Source organism: Perna viridis, chromosome 6 (genome assembly GCF_037379345.1).
Source record: "Perna viridis isolate PV_CMFRI_1.1 ecotype Kerala chromosome 6, ASM3737934v1, whole genome shotgun sequence".
NCBI classification, from domain to species: Eukaryota; Metazoa; Mollusca; class Bivalvia; order Mytilida; family Mytilidae; genus Perna; species Perna viridis.
In genome coordinates, this window is record NC_142450.1 from 48,430,284 (window position 1) to 48,453,673 (window position 23,390).

A 23,390-nucleotide genomic window follows, 5' to 3' on the forward strand; every position below is an offset into this window, starting at 1 on the left:
ACTTTATGTGCTTCCGTCACTAGATGTGTCAATTACAGTTTTAGCTTACATTTGAATAAGATTGGTGGTAAGGAGTTCACGTATCTTTAGTATCTTTACTAACTGCTATTAAACGTTTCAATATCTGCATCTGTATTCAGGTCGATTTGATTTAATACTGAACACTATAGTCTATATTTGCTTTTCTCCAAGTTTATTCGGTCGTTTTGGTGTGAATATGGAACCAAGATTCTATCGGAAATCAACAGAACATAATCTAGGGACAAAGACCAGATATGGAAAACAGACAAACAAAACAATTAACATAAAAAAAACTAAAATAATGCATACAAAGTAACGAAAGTAAATGAGCAACTCGGATTCCACTAAAAACTGGGAGCATTGACCAGGTGCACCGGTAGGAAATCGTCCTCTGCTTTTCTGGAAACACCCGCCCTGTTGCTCATAAAAGTCAGAAAGGTAGACGAAAGAGGAAGGAAAGCTATGACACGTTGAACAAATCAGTTTTTATGGTGCAGATGGATACATCGTAACAATCCATGATGACAACTATAAAACTTTCGTAGTTATGACTTCAAACTTGTAGCAACATAACCCTGTTACAGCCGTTCTGTGCGGCTCCCAGTGTCAAAATAATAGGCCTGCAGCAGCACTAAGCTTGTCGTAAAAGGCGAACAAATACTGCTCAGAACCCTGACAGGGGCTAGGGCACTCTGCCCACAGAGCACCTGGGTTGTGTACCCCAGGTGTTTGAATTGGGTACCCCTCGTGTGTTGCATACTAGGGACGTCGGGCTATAATACGGAAAACCTGATCGCAAACCATAGCGGTGCACCGTGTTCCTCGCACGTTAAAGAACCCTGCTGTGGTATTCGATAGGAGTAAGAACATTTGCGCTCCGCCACAGGTGGATAAATTGCCCGATCCTACCCATTGCTCATTGTTCCTAGTGGCAATCAAAATTTGTCGTCGTTGTTGTCCATGTTTCCCATCCCATTTTTCATTTTATCATCATCATTTCATGTTCATTTTATCATCCATGTCATGTTCATCGCCTAAATATAGCTGAAATATTGCTGCTTGGGCGTTAAACCCTAACAATCAATCAATCAATTGTAAGTAGTCTAGTGCGATACAAAAAAGTCTACGAAGTTACGGCAATCTCTGGAATAACGTATGATTTCTGATATGAAAAATTCATACGCAAGCGCTGAAGGGATGTTGCCACAGATGAAAGTTGACAAGACGGAATGAAAAGTCATCGCGTTTGTCGTAATGTTTGGTCAATAGTTTTCTTTTGCAATCGATCCCTTAGAGTAGGTCAAGATATGTGGCTGACTTCACAGTACCTGTAGTATCTTTTATCTGAATTGTTTTTTTACCCGTGCGGGCCCGGGTGTCAATAAAAAAGGCCCGCAGCAGCGCTAAGCTTGTCGTAAAAGGCGACTAACTAGAGCTCAGAACCAGTAGCCGGTAGCTAGGGCACTCTACCCACTCAGCAACTGGGTTTTGTACCCCTGGTGGTGGAATGGTGTAACCCTGGCATGCTTCATACTGGGGTCGTCAATTAGAAAACTGACAGCAAACTATAGTGGTGCACCGTGTTGGGAAAGACGCCACGTTCCTCACACGTTAAAGAACCGTGGTTCTATTTGTAATTAGGATCTGTTATTATTGCAGGGGACTGGCATGCTCATTATGACAATTTTGGCACCCGTTTATACTAGAAGCCAAACTAGCCAAAAAGTTCTATACAAGATTAAGGGGTTGTCCTGCAGCATTCGTCTAGTCTAAAAGTATATCAATATAAATATATCTGGGCTAAATAACGTTTTTTCAATAAATGATTGATTTGGTGGGCTTGAGACCGGGTCGTTGACAAACATATTGACATTAATTTATCCGGAATGCTCCTAATTAACTTGTATCAACAGATCCAAATAAAATATCACAAACATTTTAGTTTTTTCCACTTTTAAATCTTCTTTTGTAAACAACATTAGTACCGTATACTGAAAATTATCTCATTCGATTTTGTAAATATTATGCTTTTATTACTTTGTATGTATGATTGTAGTTACTTTACGTCATTTGCTGTGTATGTCTGTTTTCCATGTCTGGCATTTGTCCCTGGATTATATTCTTTTGATTATCGCTATAACCTTGGTTCCCTTTATTGCTCTTTAATATTAATGTTTACATGTAAAGAATGCATTTGTAAACAATCTATGATATAATTCGTCAGACAAATCTTAGTTGGACTATTGGAGACCTTGTCGTACATCTGACTGCTTCAAACTTACTGCTTAAACAGATGCATTTTTTTTAATCGTCGTTTTACAATATTGGCAATACATGATTAAAATCCACTCTATCAGAGTCGAAAATTGAAAGTGAGTATATCTGATCTATTTAATTTTGTTTTATTTTATTATGTTGTTTTTGGTGTGTTTTCTGTGTTACCTTTTTTTCTTTCACCGAATTAAAAAAAGGAGAGAGAGAAAAAAGATTGGAAAATGTAAAAACGCCTAGTACGTATTTTTTTTTCACACTTTCCGTTATTATACACAAAAAAATAATTCTACAAGATAAAATTAGGACGAAGTATCTATGGACATCGCTTCATAATAGAAATAAGAATTAATAAACAATGGCGTTTTCTGGAATCTTCAGGGTAATCTTTACCAATAATACTCCTTTTATCTCTTTAGATCTTTTATGTATTTTTAATCCCAATTAGAGCAAACATGCGATTGACAAGTGGAATTCGTTTGTAAAGAACAATTGTTGCATAAACCTTGGAACTATGTCGTGATGATAAGTTTGTGACACGGTTGATAGACAAATGGATAAGATAGATCATGTAAACAATGACTACCTCTCGTTTCCTAATAGGTAAGACATATTTTGTAGCTGTTTAGTCAACAATTCCTCTGATAATATTCCATTATTTATTTTGTTGTTGTTGTTATTTTACCTAAGAATATCCATTGCCATCTTGGTTTCATTAACGATTGCATTTTCCTTATCAGTACATAGAGGTTAATCTTGACGTGTTCATTTATTGGTCAGGATTGCATAGTGCATGTTAAATGGTTTTATGTTTCTTAATTGATATTTTGTCAGTCGTGCACATGTACGTTTACAAATACACCGATTATATCTTAATGGTGCAAAAAGTAAAATGTAAAAGAATTTTATTTTGTGCTTTGCTTTAAAATTCCATTCCATTTGTTATAACTAAAAATGCATTGATTTTTGTAAGTATACATCGCAGTCTATCTGACTGTAACAGTACTTGCTGAACGATGCGATGATGACGATAAATCACTGTGTAACCTTATGAAGGTCAGGATACCTCACATGTGTAGTGACCCATGTATGACTAAATTCTGTAAAAGAACATGTGGTCTTTGTCGTAAGTAACATTTTTTCTTTTTCTTTTTTCTTGCGCCTGTCGTCCGTATATCCTTTTTACATTTTGCTAAAATATATGTACATGCAAACCCTTTGACCACTGGTTCCGTTTGATCTAACAAGAGGCCACAAGAAATGGAAAATTGATTGATTGATTGATTGTTAGGGTTTAACGTCCGAGCAGCATTATTTCAGCTATATTTAGGCGATGAACTTGAAATGGGATGATAAAATGAACATGAAATGTTGATGATGAAATGAAAATAGGGATTGGACACAAGGATAATAGGGTCAACAAATTTTGATTGCCACAAGAAAAAGGGAGGGATGGGTAGGGTCGGGCAATTTAGCCTCCTGTGGCGGAGCGCAAATGTTCCTACTCCTATCTAATACTACAGCAGGGTTCTTTAACGTGCAAGAAACATGGCATCTTTCCCAACACGGTGCACCACTATGGTTTGCGGTCAGGTTTTCCGTTTTATAGCCTGACATCCCCAGCATGCTACACGCCAGGGGTACCCCATTCCACCACTTGGGGCACACAACCCAGTTGCTCTGTGAGCAGAACGCCTAGCCCTGGCTAGGTTCATGAAATGAAACAAACAAGATGGCCAAAAGAGGCTAAGATACTGGTAAAGATAGTCTTCGATGATGGGCAAAACCCATATCATAAAGCAAAGCGTAAAAGGCCCCAATGATGTGAAACTTCATAAAAAGCCAAAAATCTAGTAGATTTAATTAGTATCAAACAACGAAAAGTAAACAAAAGAAAGGTTTACCAATACAGCGCTGACGTCACTGAAAAAGTAATAACCAATTACCTCGTGAATCACTCAGAAAATTAATACTTAACTGGTACAGTTAAAGAACAACTTTTAAGGAAAACATATTAAATATTATGACAAAAACAACAAACAAGCGACATTTCAGGCGGCACTCCTCAATGCAGATGGGCTCCTTGTAGATAACACTAAACAAAATGCAGTACTCATTTCTTCTCAGTATTTAATCAGGATAAATATTTAATAATAAATAATCATCCATAACAAGCATGAGTTACTATAGAAGGCATATACAAACATTAAAAACTTGTATTCATCAAAAGTCACTAGTCAAGAACAAATACCAGTTAGAATACTAAGAGTAATCAAGGGAACCAAGGTTGTAGCGGTAATCAAAAGAATGTAATCCAGGGATAAAGACCAGACATGGAAAACAGACATACACAACAAAGAACATACAGTAACTAAAATCATACATACAAAGTGACAAAAGCAAATAAGCAACTCGGACTCCACTAAAAACTGGGAGCATGGACCAGGTGCATCGGTAGGGTAAGCGTCCTCTGCTTTTCTAGAAACACCGCGGTAGTCGAAAGAGGAAAGGAAAACTATGACACGTTGAACAAATCAGTTTTCATAGCGCAGATAGATACACCGTAATGATCCACGAGTTCAGTTTTCAACACAATTTGCGCCACACCAAACCACCAAACACCATGATGTCGAAATAAAGCTGTGAAATACATTGATAGCCACAGGGTACTTAGTAGCCTACACACATACATATAGATCGCATTATTTTAGTTTTTTCCAAGGCTTTTGACAAAGCCACAGACAAGACATCACTCTTATGAATTAATTACCACGGAATAAGGAGGAACACTTGGAAGTGGGTATTATTTTACTTGACTAATAGGATGCAACAAAATTCTTTGGATATTGAGATGTCTAATAAGTGGCAGGTAGTAAGCTGGGTACCACAAGTTTCTGTATGGGGTCCGTTTTTATTATTATTATTATTATTATTATTTTTATTATTATTATTATTATTATTATTATTATTATTTTCATTTATTTTTTTCCATTGATAATCTCCTATATGATTATATCATGATGTATGTATTTCAAACCAAGAAAAACACCTCACTTAGGGTCACAGTATCACAACCATAACAATCTTAGGGTCACAGTATCACAATAATAACAATCTTAGGTTCACAGTATCAGGCTTTGATGATATTATCACAAACAGAAGATTTATGGTCGACATCAAAATCTGATCGACCAAAATGCGGCTCTTTATTACAATCATCAATCACATTGCTAACATGAGAGCGTGTTGAAGTTGTCAGAGTTTTTATTAAAGTTTACACGCCCGTGTATGGAGGGTTTATATCTATTTTATCTTCCACCGGAAGTGGATGTGTTTGATATTGATTTTTTCATAGCATACTTCAATATGAAAATGACTGTGCTCTTGTATCAATGTCATGGCCCTGCATTTATAAGTTTAGTCTATACATAATCAAATATAAAATGTTCTTAAAATAGGTCCTTTATTCGAGGTACACGAATACGCAGAACCGACTAAAATAAATATTATTATTTTCGATTAAACTTAAACTACCTATTGTTTGGAAACGTCGTGTGCTTTCGTGATAGTGCGTTCTTGCTTTGTGATATCACGTTAAAGATCAAATTCCGGCAGTTTAAAAAGTAATTGCTAATGGCGTTTCCCTTACTGGGATTTTTTTATACCTTAAACTTATTCTGTTAATTTCGGTTATGATTCCACTACTTCCAAGTTATTTACTAGAGTATTCAGATCATGATACGTCTACTTAGTTGAAATAAATGATATGCCCTAGTGTTGATGGAGTTTAACACGTGTCGGGGAGCTTCATTATTGTAGTTAGATTATTACCGGATTTTACTCACTTCCGGGTGCCGCTGTCGGAGCAGGTCATACTTACCCTTCCGAAGCATCTGGTGTCACGCCTTGTTTTTGTTATGTTTGAGTTCATCTTGTTCATATAGATATCATTAGTTTTTATGTGTAACCTTTTATTCCGTTCTCTACAGTGTGTACGATTGTAGATCTCTCTGTTCACGTTAAGGCCATGTTTTTGGATATTGACGTATTTGAATCATCCCACTGCTGATCTTTCGGTGTTTTTTTTTTTGGTCGATATTAATATATTTAAAGACATTCAGTTAAAGGCGTGGAAATAAAAGCGTGTATGTAACCTCTCATTCATTGATGTATACTTCCATTCTTACAGCCTATGATTGTTATGAGTGCAATGAAGTTGATGATGCCTCCCTATGCACTACAGTTAAGACTTGCGCCAAAGGCCAGGTAAATATAAGGGCAGTGTGGTATGCCTAACTGGTTACAACTATAATTCAACCATATACGCCGACATATTCCCTACATAAAAATTAATTATTTATTTTTATTGTCTTTGTTTTTTATTTGTTTGCATAATTGTCATATATTTTAAATATATTTTAATTTTTATTTGCATATCGTACGATCATATAACTAACATAATTTTTATGATAACCATATGACTACCATATGATAACAGGGCTATCATTTGCTAATCACACTACACCTTTTTATTTTGATATTATACGAGGAAATGGCAGCCTCCATAGATACTAAAATATATGACAAGAGATGAGAGATGATTTGATATTCCTTCGGTTAATATTCCATACTCAGATGAGACATTCTCAAAATATGTGCAATACCTTGGTTGGTCATTTGAAATAAAATAATTTACCAAAATGATGTGGTTCTATGATCTTTTTTTTTTTTTTTTTGTCTATGGATTCCAATTTTTTATCCAAAATATCTCCACAGTAAGTAGAGTTTTAGTCATTATAAGAAGGGAATAAGTCATAAAGACCGTTTGTTTTACCATTAGGGAGTCTGCAATGTAATATGGGTTCAAAACAATGAAAAAACTACATTTAAGCTTCATGATTTTTGCTATTGGTCTTTTTCATATCCAGGTGCGTAATGTAGTCAAAATAAAATAAAATCTCCCGAATAATGCTTTATGTCAAAATATTCTTTGTATTTTTGTTATGGCACCATAATGTAAGTGTGAAGCAACAATACAGTAACAATCATTTAAAAAATGTTTCATCATGCAATTATTGAACCGTGGACTTGAATGTTACACCAAGGACAATTTTCAAGAATCTTAACCGCCTATCAAACACTGTAGAAACTTCAGGCGTTCCAATTGAATACCATTCAATTTAGATAGGAAAAGCCAAAACATAAACACACACTAAAAACCAAATACCATCTAGAAAAGAAAAATAAATGCATCGTTCATTCATAAATGTTCATGGGATAACATAATAAGTGTCTTTTGTGTAACAAACGTCGTCTGTGGTATAACATAAATATTGCAAAACCATTTTCTGTCAAAAGGAAACCTGTGAATAGTCAAATTAATCTTTAATTCGTAATTGAGAAGTTACTTGATCAAAATTTTATCTTATTTATTTATTTATTTTTTCAAGATAAACTATAAGACTAATAAAATGGATCATTAATATGATAAATGTCCACAGAATAACAAATAACAAAATAATTGTCTTTGATGAAACACATTCTGTCTTTGGTGTAACAAAAATTTTGCAGAACCATTTTCCTTCAAAAGGTACCCCTGAGATAGTGTAAGGAATGTCTGATTCTTAAGTAAGACATGTGTAAATTGATCAAAATATAATTACTTTGAAAAATATAAACTTAATGATGACAAAATGGATTATTACTGTATAAATGTCCGTGGACAAACAAACTAATTGTCTTTGGTCAAACAAAAATTATCTTACATTTACCACAAACTATAATATACAATTACTGTACCAGCTTTGGTTTTTTAATTTGTTTGGTGTTATCTATCATAAAGTATTGTCTCCTGGTACATTTCATCTTCCATCTTTATATATATATTTATATATATATATATATATATATATATATATATATATATATATATATATATATATATATAATATATAAAACGTCTTTCGCCTAATGTATGTAATCCTTTGAGTATTATTGTTTCTTACACCAAGGACTGTTACATCCTGGACAGACATGAAAAAATTTCCATTCATAATTTAAATAAATGCACCCTTCATAAAGAAAATCATAAAGAAAACACGTCATCAATTGCCATCACTTGTTGTTATATTTCAGTAACGTGAATTAATTAAGTTTTTTATTGACTGTATATCAATGTTAGACCAAAGACCGTAAAAAAGTTACGCAGTCACTTGTACTCACATATTTTGACTTTAAATCATTTTAACATTTCTGCTGCAAAACATAGTCTGCTATTTGATTACGATAGATTGTGGGTGTGGGTAAGGGGCAAAACTATTCTTTTCGAGTTATCATTCAAAGAAAGATAAACTATGCCCCTTACTTTTCTTTGGTGTTATACCAAGGACAAAAAAAAATGTTCAACGGCAAAAAAATCAACATGTTTATAAGATATAGGCATTTTTGGATGTTACAAAATCAAATTTACATATCAACACGCCAAATCATTGGCTTTATGTGTTTTATGTATCTTATAATTTTTTAGACTCCTAGACCATTGTAAAGATTGAAAAGTGTACCAGGGACATGCAAAAAACAGCAACAAATGCCTACTTATCAGGGTGGAATTTTAGCATACATATGTTATGATTTCATATATTTTTCCCATATTTAGGCAAAACACATGAGAAAACATAAATTTTATATATTTAATAAATAATTTCCATCAACCAGCCTACAGGGACAACACCATTACACATTTTTAGAATGACCCAGATGGTGATAGTCCCCTCATACAGTATTAACATTTGTGCCCCTATTTGTAATAATTGTTAGATTTTAATATATGTAACACATTTCTCACAGAAAAGCTTTTGCACCATGGGTATCCATATCAAAAACGTCCAAAAACATGTACTAAGTTTTTGCACTATAACAAAATTTTATATTTATATAATAGCACTTGCAGATTCTACTAAAAATGGTGTTGCCTGTCCACTTTTTCTTTACGGAATTTTAATTTATAAAGCACAAAAAATCCTATAGATTGAATAATTGCCCTTGATAGATTCACTCGTAACAAATGTGATTTTCAAATAGAGATATTTAACCTCTAAATCCCTACGTCAGGTTTGAGTATAGCACTACATATATTTTACTTATTTAGTACTTAACGTTACTGCTCCTAATCCAACCTACTGGAATTGCAGTCACCGATTATTTCTTGATGGTATTATCCTTCGTGAATATATTCTGAGCTTTTGAGTAATTGCGAGCGGAAATCTCATTTTGTTTTTATAGTGTATGTTGAAGTATATGGAGATGTAGAAAATTGGATGTATTATTTGGTAAATTTTGTTTGTTTCAGTTCATTTTTTACCGTACATTGAATGGTGTGAAAAACGCATTATAAAACTTATTCAACCCAAATGTAGATATGCGCCTGTCCACAGTCAGGATATGTTAATGATTTTAGTGTCGGGGTCTATCAGAGCTGACTTAAAGTTGTCTGCACTGATGAAGCCCTTTTGGTGATCTCTGAAAGTATTGTATTTAGATAATACGCTGGTACATTTGTTGCATTTCGTCATATCCGTTCTTATTCACTATTATATAATAACTGCATGACTTTCAAATGATAATTATATAAATTGAATAAATATATCATCATTAAATTTTGCACTTTTGTCATTTGGCTGTATATTGAAATAATCGTTTCTCTTAATCTCTGCCATATATAATGCATACCTATTTATTACAGTACTGCTTCACAGCACAGACATTTACTATAACGTTTTCCGAGGCCTATAGATTGGGATGTGGTCCTATAAAGGTAAGTCCCGTACATTGTACCTTACTGACAGTCTATGGCTTAGGATGTGGTCCTACAAAGTTGATTCTCGTCCATTATACCTCATTCACGGTCTATGAAGTTGAGTCTCGTGCATGAATTGTACATTATTAACGGAATTCGGATGTGTCCTATAAAGTTTAGTCTCGGACATTGTACCTTTTTGACAGTTTACAGCTTCGGATGTTGTCCTACAAAGTTGAGAATCGTACATTGTGCGTTATTGACGGGCTATGGTTAAGGTTGATTGATTGATGTTTGGTGTTTAATGATCAAGCATATTTCAGCTTTTTACGGGCGAAGAACATGAAATGGATGATAATATGAACATGAGATGTTGATAAAATGACAAATGGGATGGCACACAAGGATAATAGAGTCGACGAGTTTCGATTGCCATTGGAAATAAGGACAGGTTGGTAGGGTCAGGCAATTTAGCTTCCTGTAAAATACCACAGCAGATTTTTTTATAGTTCATCCGTCAGTGTGACTGTCTCAATCCAGTTTATCCTTAGGGTTTTACGTGTATTTGTTCGGCATTATTTTTTTTATAAATCTTTTAGATAAACATTCAATATTTTAAGAAAATAGGGCGTAGAAGATAGACATCTTGATGGCTATTAATTGATGGGGTGACCCTTCTTCCATCAGCAATTCCGTTTAACAAATGGGCACCTATCTCTTATCCGCTACTCCTCATACACCACTGAAAAATGTCCAGTATTAACTCAAATTATTATTACATATCGAAGATGTGCATCTTCTATGTTTTAGGAAGGGTGAGATTGGGGGCGGGGTTTCCACGTCATAGAGTAATCAAGGGAACCAAGGTTATAGCGGTAATCAAAAGAATGTAATCCAGGGACAAAGACCAGACATGGAAAACAGACATACACAACAAAAACATAGAGTAATTAAATTAATACATACAAAGTAACAAAAGCAAATGAACAACTCGGTCTCCACTAAAAACTGGGAGCATGGAACAAGTACCCCGGTAGGGTAAGCGTCCTCTGCTTTTCTAGAAACACCCGCCGAGCTGCTTATAGAAAATCAAGTCCAAGGTAGACGAAAGAGAAGAGGTAAGGAAAACTATGACACGTTGAACAAATCAGTTTTCATGGCAAAGATGGATACACCGTAACGATCCATAATGACGGCCATAAAACATTTGTATTGATGACCTCAATCTTGTAGCAACATAACCCTGCTCCAGAGGCCTATTTGTTAGAGTTCTAGCGCGATGCAAAAAGTCTCCGTAGTCTCGGCTATCTCTGGCATAACTTATGAGCTGTGATATGAACACTCCATACGCAGGTTCTGAAGGGATGTTGCCACAGATGAAAGGGAAAGTTGACAATTTTGAATGAAAAGTCATCACGTTTGTCGTAAAGTTTGGTCAATAGTTTTCCTTTACCATCGATTTCTAAGTTTAGGTCAAGATTTGAGGCTGACTTCACAGTGTCTGTAGTATCCTTTATCTCAAGTTCTTCTGGGTAGATGCCATGTATCAAATGCCCGAAATTAGTATTGTTTAAAGATAATACGTCATCTATATAGCAAAACCTAAAAGGAGATTAAAGTACCTAGCTAAACGATATTCTTTCTTTCGGATCAGATCAGCTATAGTCAGCCTCATAAGAGTGAAGGAATAGGTCAGCAAGTAGAGTTCACATTGGAATGCCGACCTTTTGTTGAAAAACGCGTCCACCACATAGGTTGTCGATTAAAAATTCCAGCATTTTGTAAACATCTTCTTCTGTATATTTGGAAGATGATTTGGAATTATTTCTTACAAAGTATGATGAATCTCTACCAAGAACTATACATTTGTATCTAGGTGTTCCATCTTTTTTGGAAAAGCAACGATGTATAATGTTTTTAAGTTGGGATTTTAACTGAGTATGTGGAATAGAAGTATACCGTGTTGAAAAATCATAGGTTTTAATGCTATGATATTCTGATAATAGTCTTGAACTGATTGTCTCCAAAAGATTTTTCGAATTTTTCAGGATCCACATTGAATTAATACCACTACGGGAGTAACAAGTGTTGTGGTAGGACTACAAACCCTCTTTCACACCTGTGAGTATAGAAGTTAAAAGTTTTGAAAGAGGTTTGATAGTACATTTTGCAGATCCAGCTATGTAACGTTGTTTGTATGGATTCTTGTGGAGTTTAGGAATCCAGTACATAGACGGTAAATCACAATCACATTTTGAGGGCATAACTTCACATGGACTAAAAATTGATCCGCAAAGATCCGAAAGGTATAAGACAGATCACCACCTAATTAAACAAAACCGTTAGTACAATACTATAAAAGCAGGTATAAGACAAAACACCACCTAATATCAACTCAACTGACACCATTAAATGAAATTTAATGATATTTTCACAGATACTTTATTAGATATTGAGGATATGTATTTTCGTATTTGTATCGATTTTTGTTTTTTGTTTTTTGTTTTTTTTTTTTGGGGGGGGGGGCATAGCTTCACATGGACTTAACATTGATCCGGAACTTTTCCTACACTACTGAATAAGATTTATTGAAACCAAAGATTACTATCAAATTTTTAATATGTGTATTATATATATCAGATTTTGACCTTAATATTTTTATGGTTTCCTTAGCAGCATTTGATAAAGGGTACCATCAATTCGGTGAGAAATTGTTTAGACTGTTTGTTATATACTCGTAGATACTCTAGAAATGATAGTGGTTTTCTCCTCTCAGCTATTTTTCCCTGACGAAGGGGCCTTAAACCGAAAATATGGGTCTTACTTTACTTTCTCCAAATAATACTACTTAGGGGGTTTTTAACGTCCTTGACTACCCTGTCGGGTCTCGCACAGACGGGCTTCAAATAATTTTATTGTACTTGTATCCAGTTCCTTTTTACCTTTTATATTAAACTATTTTTCACTTATGTATCATTAATAGTAGATGTACTTGCATTACTTCAGACATGTCTTCAGTACTCAGCTATAGCACTTAACAGAGGGATTGAGGCCGGATGTTGTAACCAAGATAGATGTAACAATAAACCTCCTCCTCTCCTCAAAATCGACACTCCATTAAACAATACTATCAGCGCAGGTATGAAACAGATCACCACAAAATCAAACAAAACCATTAGTATAATGCATGTACTATTAAACCAGGTATAAGACAGATCACCACCTAATTAAACAAAACCGTTAGTACAGTAATATAATGGCAGGTATGACACAGATCACCACCTAATTAAACAAAACCGTTAGTACAACACTATAAAAGCAGGTATAAGACAGATCACCACCTAATTAAACAAAAACGTTAGTACAACACTATAAAAGCAGGTATAAGACAGATCACCACCTAATTAAACAAAAACGTTAGTACAACACTATAAAAGCAGGTATAAGACAGATCACCACCTAATTAAACAAAACCGTTAGTACAACACTATAAAAGCAGGTATAAGACAGATCACCACCTAATTAAACAAAACCGTTAGTACAACACTATAAAAGCAGGTATAAGACAGATCACCACCTAAGTAAACAAAACCGTTAGTACAGTAATATAATGGCAGGTATGAGACAGATCACCAAATTATCAAACAACACCGTTGGTACAATACTTTAAGTGAGGTATGTTTCAGATAAGGATCAACATCCGGGTCAACACTGAATCAAACAATAAGGTCATGTACACGTCTGCTTTATTTTCTCCTCAACTGTTATCATCTAATTACTCTGTACCAATACAGGCATTAATTCATATTTGCAGCTAAAGGTGTATTTTCTACGCATACATATTAAAAGGCAAACACGTGATTTTTGCTTCACATCAAACGTCATTTTTTTAAAACACTGATCAGAGGAACATGAGAAAAGAATGTCTGCCTTTGCATGCTTTACAGTTTACTTTTAGTACCGACAAGGGATCCAAGTTTCTGTGTGAACCTAGACGATGACGTATGCACCCGCTTAGCTTTAGTCCACCCTAACCCGTGCTCTGACGATTGTGTAGCCAATAAAATATGTCCACATATGTGTAAAAAATGTTGTAAGTATTATGGTGTGTCTAAACTCGTCGAAATATGTTCTAGACCCATAGGTGTATGTTCTAGACCTATGGGTGAATGTTCTATACCTATAGATGTATGTTTTAAACTGATATGAGCAAGTTACAGATCGGAGTAATTACGTTCTTTAAATGCTCCAACAGTTCATCTGTAAGAAGTTTAGCACGATAGTAAAAGTGAAATTTGGACAAGATATTTCCTCTTTCATCAGTTTTTAAGAGGATAAGGAGTTACAGTATAAATATCTTTATAATGTACTAAATGTAAGCTCAACAGCATACATGTAACTTCAATATACTTATTCTGTGTAAATATTCCTTAGACATATTACTCTACGCTTGTTTGATTTCAGTTTACTGTTTGGACTGCACAGAGGTACACCATCCAAGTAACTGTTCTGATACAACAGCTTGTGGGTTTGGAAAGGTAAAGATTCCCACACTGAACTGAAAAAAAAAGTTGCGTTAAAAAATTAGTTTGTCTGTGTTTTTTATAATGAAAAACTAATGTTAAATTTTCTTAAAGCGAAAAAAAAGTTTAGTTCGCAAAAACGATGAAAAATAAATATTTCTACTTTTTGATGTAGTCTAAAGGTTTATATCACTCAGTATGATAGTTTCAAATGTTTGTTTCAGCAATGTTACGGTTTTGAGAAGATAGGGTCTGACTTCAAACCAGCTGTACAACTTGGTTGTATTGACACAAAGGTACGTTAACGGTTGATATGCTAAAAGCTTGAAAATGTGAAATATGTAGCAATTCGAAATTGGAAAAACACAAACCTATCACACCTACTAACTATTTTATGTATATCCAAAAGTTCCCAATGGAAATGTGAAATATCCAGCGATATATTGGATAAACGCAGACCTGTCACAATAGAATGATGGTAGATTAATCGACACGAAGCAACGGACATTCAAATCAATTAGTGCGTGCTCTTTGATTTCTTAATTCACACGAACTGCAAATGATTCGCTCTTTTTTTCGCTAGGTTTGCGACCTGTTGCAGACTCCCTCTGGTCACGTATTCGGGAGACGTGACAAATTCACATTTGAAGGCGGTTGTTGTATGGGTGATTGGTGTAACGCACATCCGAATGGAGTGCAGTCGACACAAGCAGTTGTAACTTCTATTACGACTCCTGCTCCAGTTCTACTAGGAAAAAGTAAAATTTTGTTCATATCTACGGAAGCGTATTATAGCCACTTAAACACTTTTTTTTAATTTCAATACTTTTTTGTAAATTGTACACTTTTTCCTGTAAAATTCATACTTATTTCTGTAAAATTTTCACTTTTGTGTTGGTTTGTTTTCTGTCGTTTTTTTTTTTTTTTTGTTTTTTTTTTTGTTTTTTTTTTTTGTCCGCGGATTCCAAATATTTATCATCCAAAATATCTCCACAGTAAGTAGAGTACAAATCCGTCAAAAGTTAAGATGTGTGTTTAAATTCATCAGCAAATGTCTTTGGTATAACACAGATTGTTTTAGTCATTATAAGAAAGAAATAGTCATACAGACCGTTTTTAAACATTAGACAGTTTGCAATGTACATTATGTAATATGGGTTCAAAACTACGAAAAAACTACATTTAAGCTTCATAATTTTTGCTATTGGTCTTTTTTCATATCCAGGTGCGATATGTAGTCGAAATCAACCACATAAAATCTTCAGAATAATGCCTTATTTAAAAGTATTCTTTAGATTTCTGTTGTCCCACCATAATGTTAGTGTCAATACAGCAACAATCAGTTAAAAAAGAAATGTTTCATTATGCAATTAAAGAACTTTTTACTGTGAGTTATACCGTTGACAAATATGTTATACCAAACACTTGAATGTTGCACCAAGGACAATTTTCAAGAATATTAACTGCCTATCAAACACTGTATAAACTCCTCGCTTTCCAATTGAATATCATTCAATTTAGATAGGGGAAGCAAAAACCAAAACACACACTGAAACCATAATATCATCTAGAAAAGAAAATACATCATTTCAACATAAATGTCTTCTGTGTAACAAATATCGTCTTTGGTATAACATAAATATTGCAAAACCCTTTCCTTCAAAAGGAATCCCGTAAATAGTCTAATGAATCTTTAATTCGCAATTGAGAAGATAATTGATCAAAATTTTAGTTGTTTTTTTTTTTTTTCAAGATAAAATATATTACAAATAAAATGGATCATTAATGCATAAATGTCCAATGAATAACAAAATAGTTGTCTTCGATGTATGTAACACATTCTGTCTTTGTTGTAACAAAAATTTTGCAGAACCATTTTCCTTCAAAAGTACCCCTGAGATAACGTTAAAAATATTTTATTATTAAATAAGAAATGTGTAAATTGATAAAAATATGATTACTTAGAAAAATATAACTTAATGATAAACAAAATGGATTATTACTGTATAAATGTCAATAATAAACAAAATAATTATTGTCTTTGGTCAAACAAAGATTGTCTTGCATAAACCACGAACTAAACTAATATGCAATTACTGTATCAGCTTTCTTTTTTTAATTAGTTCGGTGGTATCTATTATAAAGTATTGTTTCTTTATACATTTCATTTTTCATCTTTAAATATATAATAATTTATAAAAAGTCGTTCGTCTAACGTATTTATTCCTTTGAGTAACATTTTTTCTTGTTACACCAAGGACCGTAACACTCTGGACAAACATGAAAAAAATTTCCATTCAAAATTTAAACAACTGCACCCTTCATAAAAAAAACACGTCATTATTGCTATCACTTGTGATATTTCAGTAATGAAAATTAATTAATTTTTCTATTGACTGTATATCAATGTTACACCAATGACCGTAAAACTGTTACGCAGTCACTTGTACTCACATATTTTGACTTTAAATCATTGTAACATTTCTGCTGCATAACACCGTCTGCCATTTAATTACGTTGGATTATGGGTAAGGGGTGAAACTGTTTTTTGAGTTATTATTCAAAGAAAGATAACCCATGCCCCTCACTTTGATTTGGTGTTATACCGAAGATAAACAAGTACGACGCAGTAAAATTTTGTTCAATTAACTAGTAAGTCTCTACATTTCTTTCAAGAAAATAACACATAGCACGCAGTTTTAAATTTTCAATTTTTCGAACGCCACTAAGTTATCAGTATTTGGCCAATAGGGAAACGGAATTGCGATCAGGTGAAGCGTTTCCATAGAAGAGCGTCTTTAAGGTGTAAGTGTAAAAAGCGAAACTATCCCGACTGCGTCGGAAAAAAACGGGGGACATGTTCAACGGCAAAAAAAAAATCAACACGTTTATAAGATATAGGCATTCTTGGATGTTACAAAATCAAATTAACATTTCAACACGCTAACTTATTGGCTTTATGTGTAATATTCGAGGCATTTTCAGATTCCTAGACAATTGTAAAGATTGAAAAGTGTGCCAGGGACATGCAAGAAACAGCAGTAAATGCCTACTTATCAGTGTTAATTTTTTTTTACCATATATATGTTGTGATTTCATATATTTTTTTCCCATCTTTAGGCCAAAACACGCTAGAAAACATAAGTTTTGTATATTTATCAAATAATTTCCATCCACCAGCCTACAGGGACAACACCATTGCACTTTTTTTTCAAGTTTAGAATGACCCATACCACATCGGCACTGGAGAACGTATATCGTGTATTCGGTTTTAGAATCAATGTTTTGATCTGGAACTTCGTTATTTTTTTATGTTGAAAAAGTATATCGGTTATCCTAAATATTGAAATATTAAGACGTTTAATTGTCCCCCGCGACGCGTCCGTCCGCGTTTTCCGCACTTTTGTTTAAGAGTTACAGATTAAGTTCGACTTTGGTTACGATTGAAATATTTTACGGAAGTTATGGCCCTTGGACTTAGAAAATTTCGGGGTCGTCAGGCCATAATACGGAAAACCTGACCGCAAACCATAGTGGTGCAACGTGTTAGGAAAGGTGCCACGTTCCTCGCACGTTAAAAAACCCTACTGTGGTACTTTCTCGGATAAGGAACCATTGGACTCCGCCACAGGGGGCTAAATTACCCGACCCTACCCACTTCTCCCTTTTTCCAGTGGCAATCAAAATTTGTCGACCCCATTATCCTTGTGTCCCGTCCCATTTTTCATTTCATGTCCACTTTATCGTCCATTTCATGTTCATCGCCTGGATATAGCTGAAATATTGCTGCTCTGTCGTTAAACCCCGACAATCTATCATGTACGATATCATCTCTTGATAAGCTTGTTTCCCAACCTCTTTCAGATTGTACAAAGCAGACATACAACCAATGTCCACAGGGATTTAAACCTATAGGCAAGAACTGTTACTTAATGGGATCTAACTTAATGTCAAGGAGGGAATCGGAGGTATAAGTATAATAATAGTATTTAGTAGCATTCGTCTCCTCAACCGGAAATTGATACTCCAGATGAAAATAATATATATTGTAAAGTATCTCGGTTTCGCGTAAATAAGAATTATAATAAAAAGTGAAGAATAGCCACATTTAAAATATGAATGGGAACTAATAAAATACAAATAAAACGCCAAAAAATAAAGGAAATGTGGCCCAAATTTCGGCCTAACAGCCTTCGCCAGGGACAAAAATTTATAAAGGTACGGACTCTCATCCCAGACCGAAGAGACAAGGTGCTCTTCAAAATTGATATTGATCATTATGAAGACGCGTCAAGTTCAAGATGAAATAATGAAGTATGAAAAAATGCTATGACAATAGATAATGTGGGTTTTGACATTCATTCCAAAGGCGTGAGCAATTTAAAGAAAATTGGTGGTCCGTGATGCAAGGAACTATCGCCTTTTTTTCCACCTGAACACGTTTCTAAAAGGACGGCGTCTTTCATATCATTAAAACTGCGGTTGGCCTCTACCTCTACAATTTTAAGCGGTCGGAAATCCTTTTTGCCATACCCCAACCTCTTACTTCCGAGCGCCATATTGCAAACCGCTCGTTCTGAAGTTTTTTGAAATCGGCAAAATTACAGGAAAATATTTACCATTGAAAACATTTTATACAGTTTCATTCTCCTAACATGGGAAAGGTGGCTAAACTGAAGGAAACAAATAACCTATCTGATGAGAAAATCTTGCAATCCTGGAAATCCTTTGTAAAAGCAGTTTAAATGAACTTCACGTTTGATTTTCAGCATTTTGAATGGGGTATATCCGCTTAATAAAAGTTGTGTAACTAAAATATTAAATTAAAAACACATTTAGCTTATTCACATTTGCGGTTGCTTTCAACATATCAGATGCTAGATGTTAGGATGGCACAAAGTCAGAAAATAGCTTGCCAGACAACCTCTAGCCTGCTGGAGTAGTTGGCCTTTCGAAAATGTTCACCGACTGGACGATCCTTTCATTGGTGACGCTTTGTTTATGCTCTACTAAACGATCATCAAACCTCCGATATATCTTTATCGCGTAAATCATTTTGCAGCGAATGCAAACCACAGCGTAAATGACGTTTTCTGATGTATAGGTGAAACCATCTCTCAATTAAAGACGGTACCTTGCCCGACGACCTCGTCAGTTTCCCAAGTAAAAGGACATTTCGAACAGCGTGATCGCTTTCAGTGTCCTGTGCCTTTAATTCATTACTGGCAGGAGGGCGTCCAGTGGTACATGAACTCTTGAAAGAACTAATAACAAGGTGTGCCTTCGACCACTTTCTTTTTCTAATGCAATAATGGGAAGCGTACCGTTGAATACTAACGGCATGAATTCGTCTTCGAGAACTATAGATTTAAAGTTGCAAATCAGAATATTCTGGATTGCAACATTGTGAGTATGGTATGTCAAAAAGAAAGGTACACGGTCACTGGTGTTTTTTACTTTCTTTTTCATACACTCAGTTCTAGAAACCTGGGAAACTGATTCGGTTGCTCGATCCAAAACTTTGGTAGCTAGGATAGTCTCTCTTGACAAGAAGGGTTTATCATGTAACACTGAGCCCTGAAATTTTGGTCGTCGTTGCAAATATACGGTGAAATCTTAGATATTGTGGCTTGGCAATAGTATTTTGCATGACTGAGGATGACAGAACTGATTTATTTAAGTAACAATGGGCAACTATGGATTTGTAAAAAACTGGTGTAAAAATTTACCATCTTGAATTTTATAATTACTGTCAAGGAACGAAATACTCTCCGGGTGATGATGGAAGTATATTTGATGACTGGATGGTAAGAGAAAACAAAGTTGATGAAAGAGTAATCAAGGGAACCAAGGTTATAGCGGTAATCAAAAGAATGTAATCCAGGGACAAAGACCAGACATGGAAAACAGACATACACAACAAAGAACATAAAGTAACTAAAATCATACATACAAAGTAACAAAAGCAAATGAGCAACTCGGACTCCACTAAAAACTGGGAGCACCGGTTGGGTAAGCGTCCTCTACTTTTCTAGAAACAAACGCCGATTTGCTCATAAAAAGTCAAGTCCGGGGTAGACAAACGAGGAAAAGGAAACTATGACCCGTGGAATAAATCAGTTTTCATGGTGCAGATGGATACACCATAACGATCCACGAGTTCATGATGACGACCATAAAACTTCTGTAGTGATGACTTCAATCTTGTAGCAACATAACCCTGTTCCAGAAGCCTATTTGTTAGAGTTCTAGCGCGATACAAAACGTCTGCGTAGTTTCGGCAAGCTCTGGCATAACGTATGAGTTGTGATATGAACACTCCATACGCAGGTGCCGAAGGGATATTGCCACAGATGAAAGGAAAGCTGACAATTCTGAATGAAAAGTCATCACGTTTGTCGTAAAGTTAGGTCAATAGTTTCCCTTTACCATCGATTTCTAAGTGTAGGTCAAGATATGAGGCTGACTTCACAGTGTCTGTAGTATCCTTTATCTCAAATTCTTTTGGGTAGATGCCATGTATCAAATCCCCGAAATTAGGATTGTTTAAAGATAACACGTCATCTATATAGCGGAAATTGAGATTGAAGGATCTAGCCAAACGATGTTCTTTCTTTCTGATCAGATCAGTTATAAAGTCAGCTTGAAAGACATCAAATTGTGTTATTCATCGGAGGACACTGGTATGGCAGCTATGTACTCTTTAAATTCTTCCTCCAGGTTAAAGTACCAAAATGGGACCCAGCCTTACTTGTCTATTTGTTTGCCACCCGGAAGAAAAAATGTGGCTATTGTTATTTATTTATTTTTTTATCTACAATACGTGTATATTTGTACACTATACAACGTGACATTTCTGCATTTCGAATCCCGCGAAATATAGTACTGATTAACTTAAGTAATATTCAAAGAGAGAGTCACTCTGACGAATAACACGATATCGTTTTTTTGTACTTATAGAGTGTGAATAATGATTGTATAAAGAAGGTTCATTCTGAAGGATAACACGTGTTATATCGTTTTTGTACTTGCAGATGTATTGCCACGTACGTTGTGCACATTTGGTGAAATTTTCCGACAAGTTGGACATACTGAAGGTGTTCTCTCATTACTATAATACCCATAAAGATAGTGGTGAGATGTTTAACTACTATATCATTAATTGTACAAGATAAGAAATCAATATATATATATAGACTTAAGTAGCACTCCAGCTAAGAATCATGCAAAAGTTATTCATGGGTAAAAAGCCTACATATTTTTATTTTAAATATTTTGTTTGAATAGCCATAGTAAACAGAAATTAATATTCAGTTTTCATGTAACCCATGGTCATAGGAGATAAATATTATATAGAATGCACTGAAGATTTCATAATTAAGGGAGATAACTAAATGACACTCAAATACAATAGAATCTACTGGATTTTCAATGTAACAGTTGATTATCTCTTAAGAGCAGGCAGATTGGAATGAATATTTACATTTTCCATAGTAGAGACCCAAATAACAACTTAATTACAAAAATGAAAATATGTAGCCTTTTGGGGAGGGTGTATCAGATTGTGCATGATTCTTACAAAGACAACTACATAACTATTATACATAAACCTTGAAATTCGAGTTAAGCATATGTATTTTAAAGCAAATAGTTATGAACCTACTTCTGTAATATATAGGACTCCCAAGTACATGATATAATGCCACAACTTTCATAAGAATTGAGTGGTCATTATTTCAGAGTCTTAGGTACTCAATGTGTTGGAGAACTTGTTATAGTATACCGGTCTCTACATTCATTGGACCATCTTAATATGTTTCGAGTTTAAAATGCTTCAACAATGGTTACATTCAAGTTTGATTATTTTCATCAAATAAATTTCAAATGTTTATTTCTTGTAGAAGTGTTCACATCTCTGAAGCATGATACTTTCGGACGCTGGATTTGGGAGAGTGATAATTCCGTTGCTAACTCACAACTGATAGAACATAACTTTTATATAACTCCTTTCTTCTGTGCTTCAGCGTACATCGCGTACAACAACGGCACTAATGGTCACGTGGTCTATACGTATGGCCTGCAACCACAGGACTGCAATTCAAAAGCAGTGCCGATGTGTTTTGTGTCCAGATCATTATGATGGAAACACAATAAACTCGTTGATAACAGTAGTATACAATGATTAGGTACCAAGCATTTCTAATGATCCCCAGTATACGTTGTCGACAACTTTTACAGTTTAAATTGTGAACAACTAATTCTGTGAATATTTTTGTGCGTTTCGGGCTTCAAATGCTTAATCTATTCATGTTTGTTTTGCTTTGTTTTATTTTGGATAAATTGTTCAGTCTTTTTTCTATTAAAAGTCTTATTTTCGAAAGCAGTAGCAGTTTTCTAAACGTACGTAAACAAGTAACACGCAAAACTTGATTTGTACGCACAGTATATTTAAGATTTTAAAACATTTATTCGTTTTTCAATAGAAGTTCACTGGGCTTGGCAAGGAATTTCATTTTTAAATTCTCTGGTGCTCATGTCGCTTTTAATGTGTAAAAATAACGTCGTCGGTGTGTTGTTTATATAGAAAAGTACTCACACAATTATATTTGGATGATTTGGAAACTCCGGGAGAATGGGCGTTACAACATGAAATTTAAAACAATACAAGCTGTTCTTGGACTAAATCAGACTTATCGATTATTGTAATAACCAAATGGCATTATAATAACAATACTTTAACCCCCATCTAAAAAAAAAAAACAGAGATTAAAATATGCCAG

At 34.6% G+C, this 23,390-nt stretch overlaps 1 protein-coding gene across 1 annotated transcript; it reads left to right on the top strand.

Annotated features, from left to right (window-relative positions):
• The first annotated feature begins 2,802 nt into the window (after positions 1-2,802).
• Positions 2,803-22,990, top strand: LOC148615368 (uncharacterized). The gene is made up of 12 exons (XM_088586237.1): positions 2,803-2,895; positions 3,266-3,418; positions 6,482-6,558; positions 10,034-10,105; positions 13,094-13,226; positions 14,046-14,180; positions 14,552-14,625; positions 14,835-14,906; positions 15,194-15,368; positions 18,475-18,578; positions 21,645-21,744; positions 22,512-22,990. Exons 1-12 carry the CDS (start codon positions 2,871-2,873, stop codon positions 22,748-22,750), a joined length of 1,359 nt encoding a protein of 452 aa, XP_088442363.1. The 5' UTR covers positions 2,803-2,870; the 3' UTR covers positions 22,751-22,990.
• Positions 22,991-23,390: the final 400 nt, after the last annotated feature.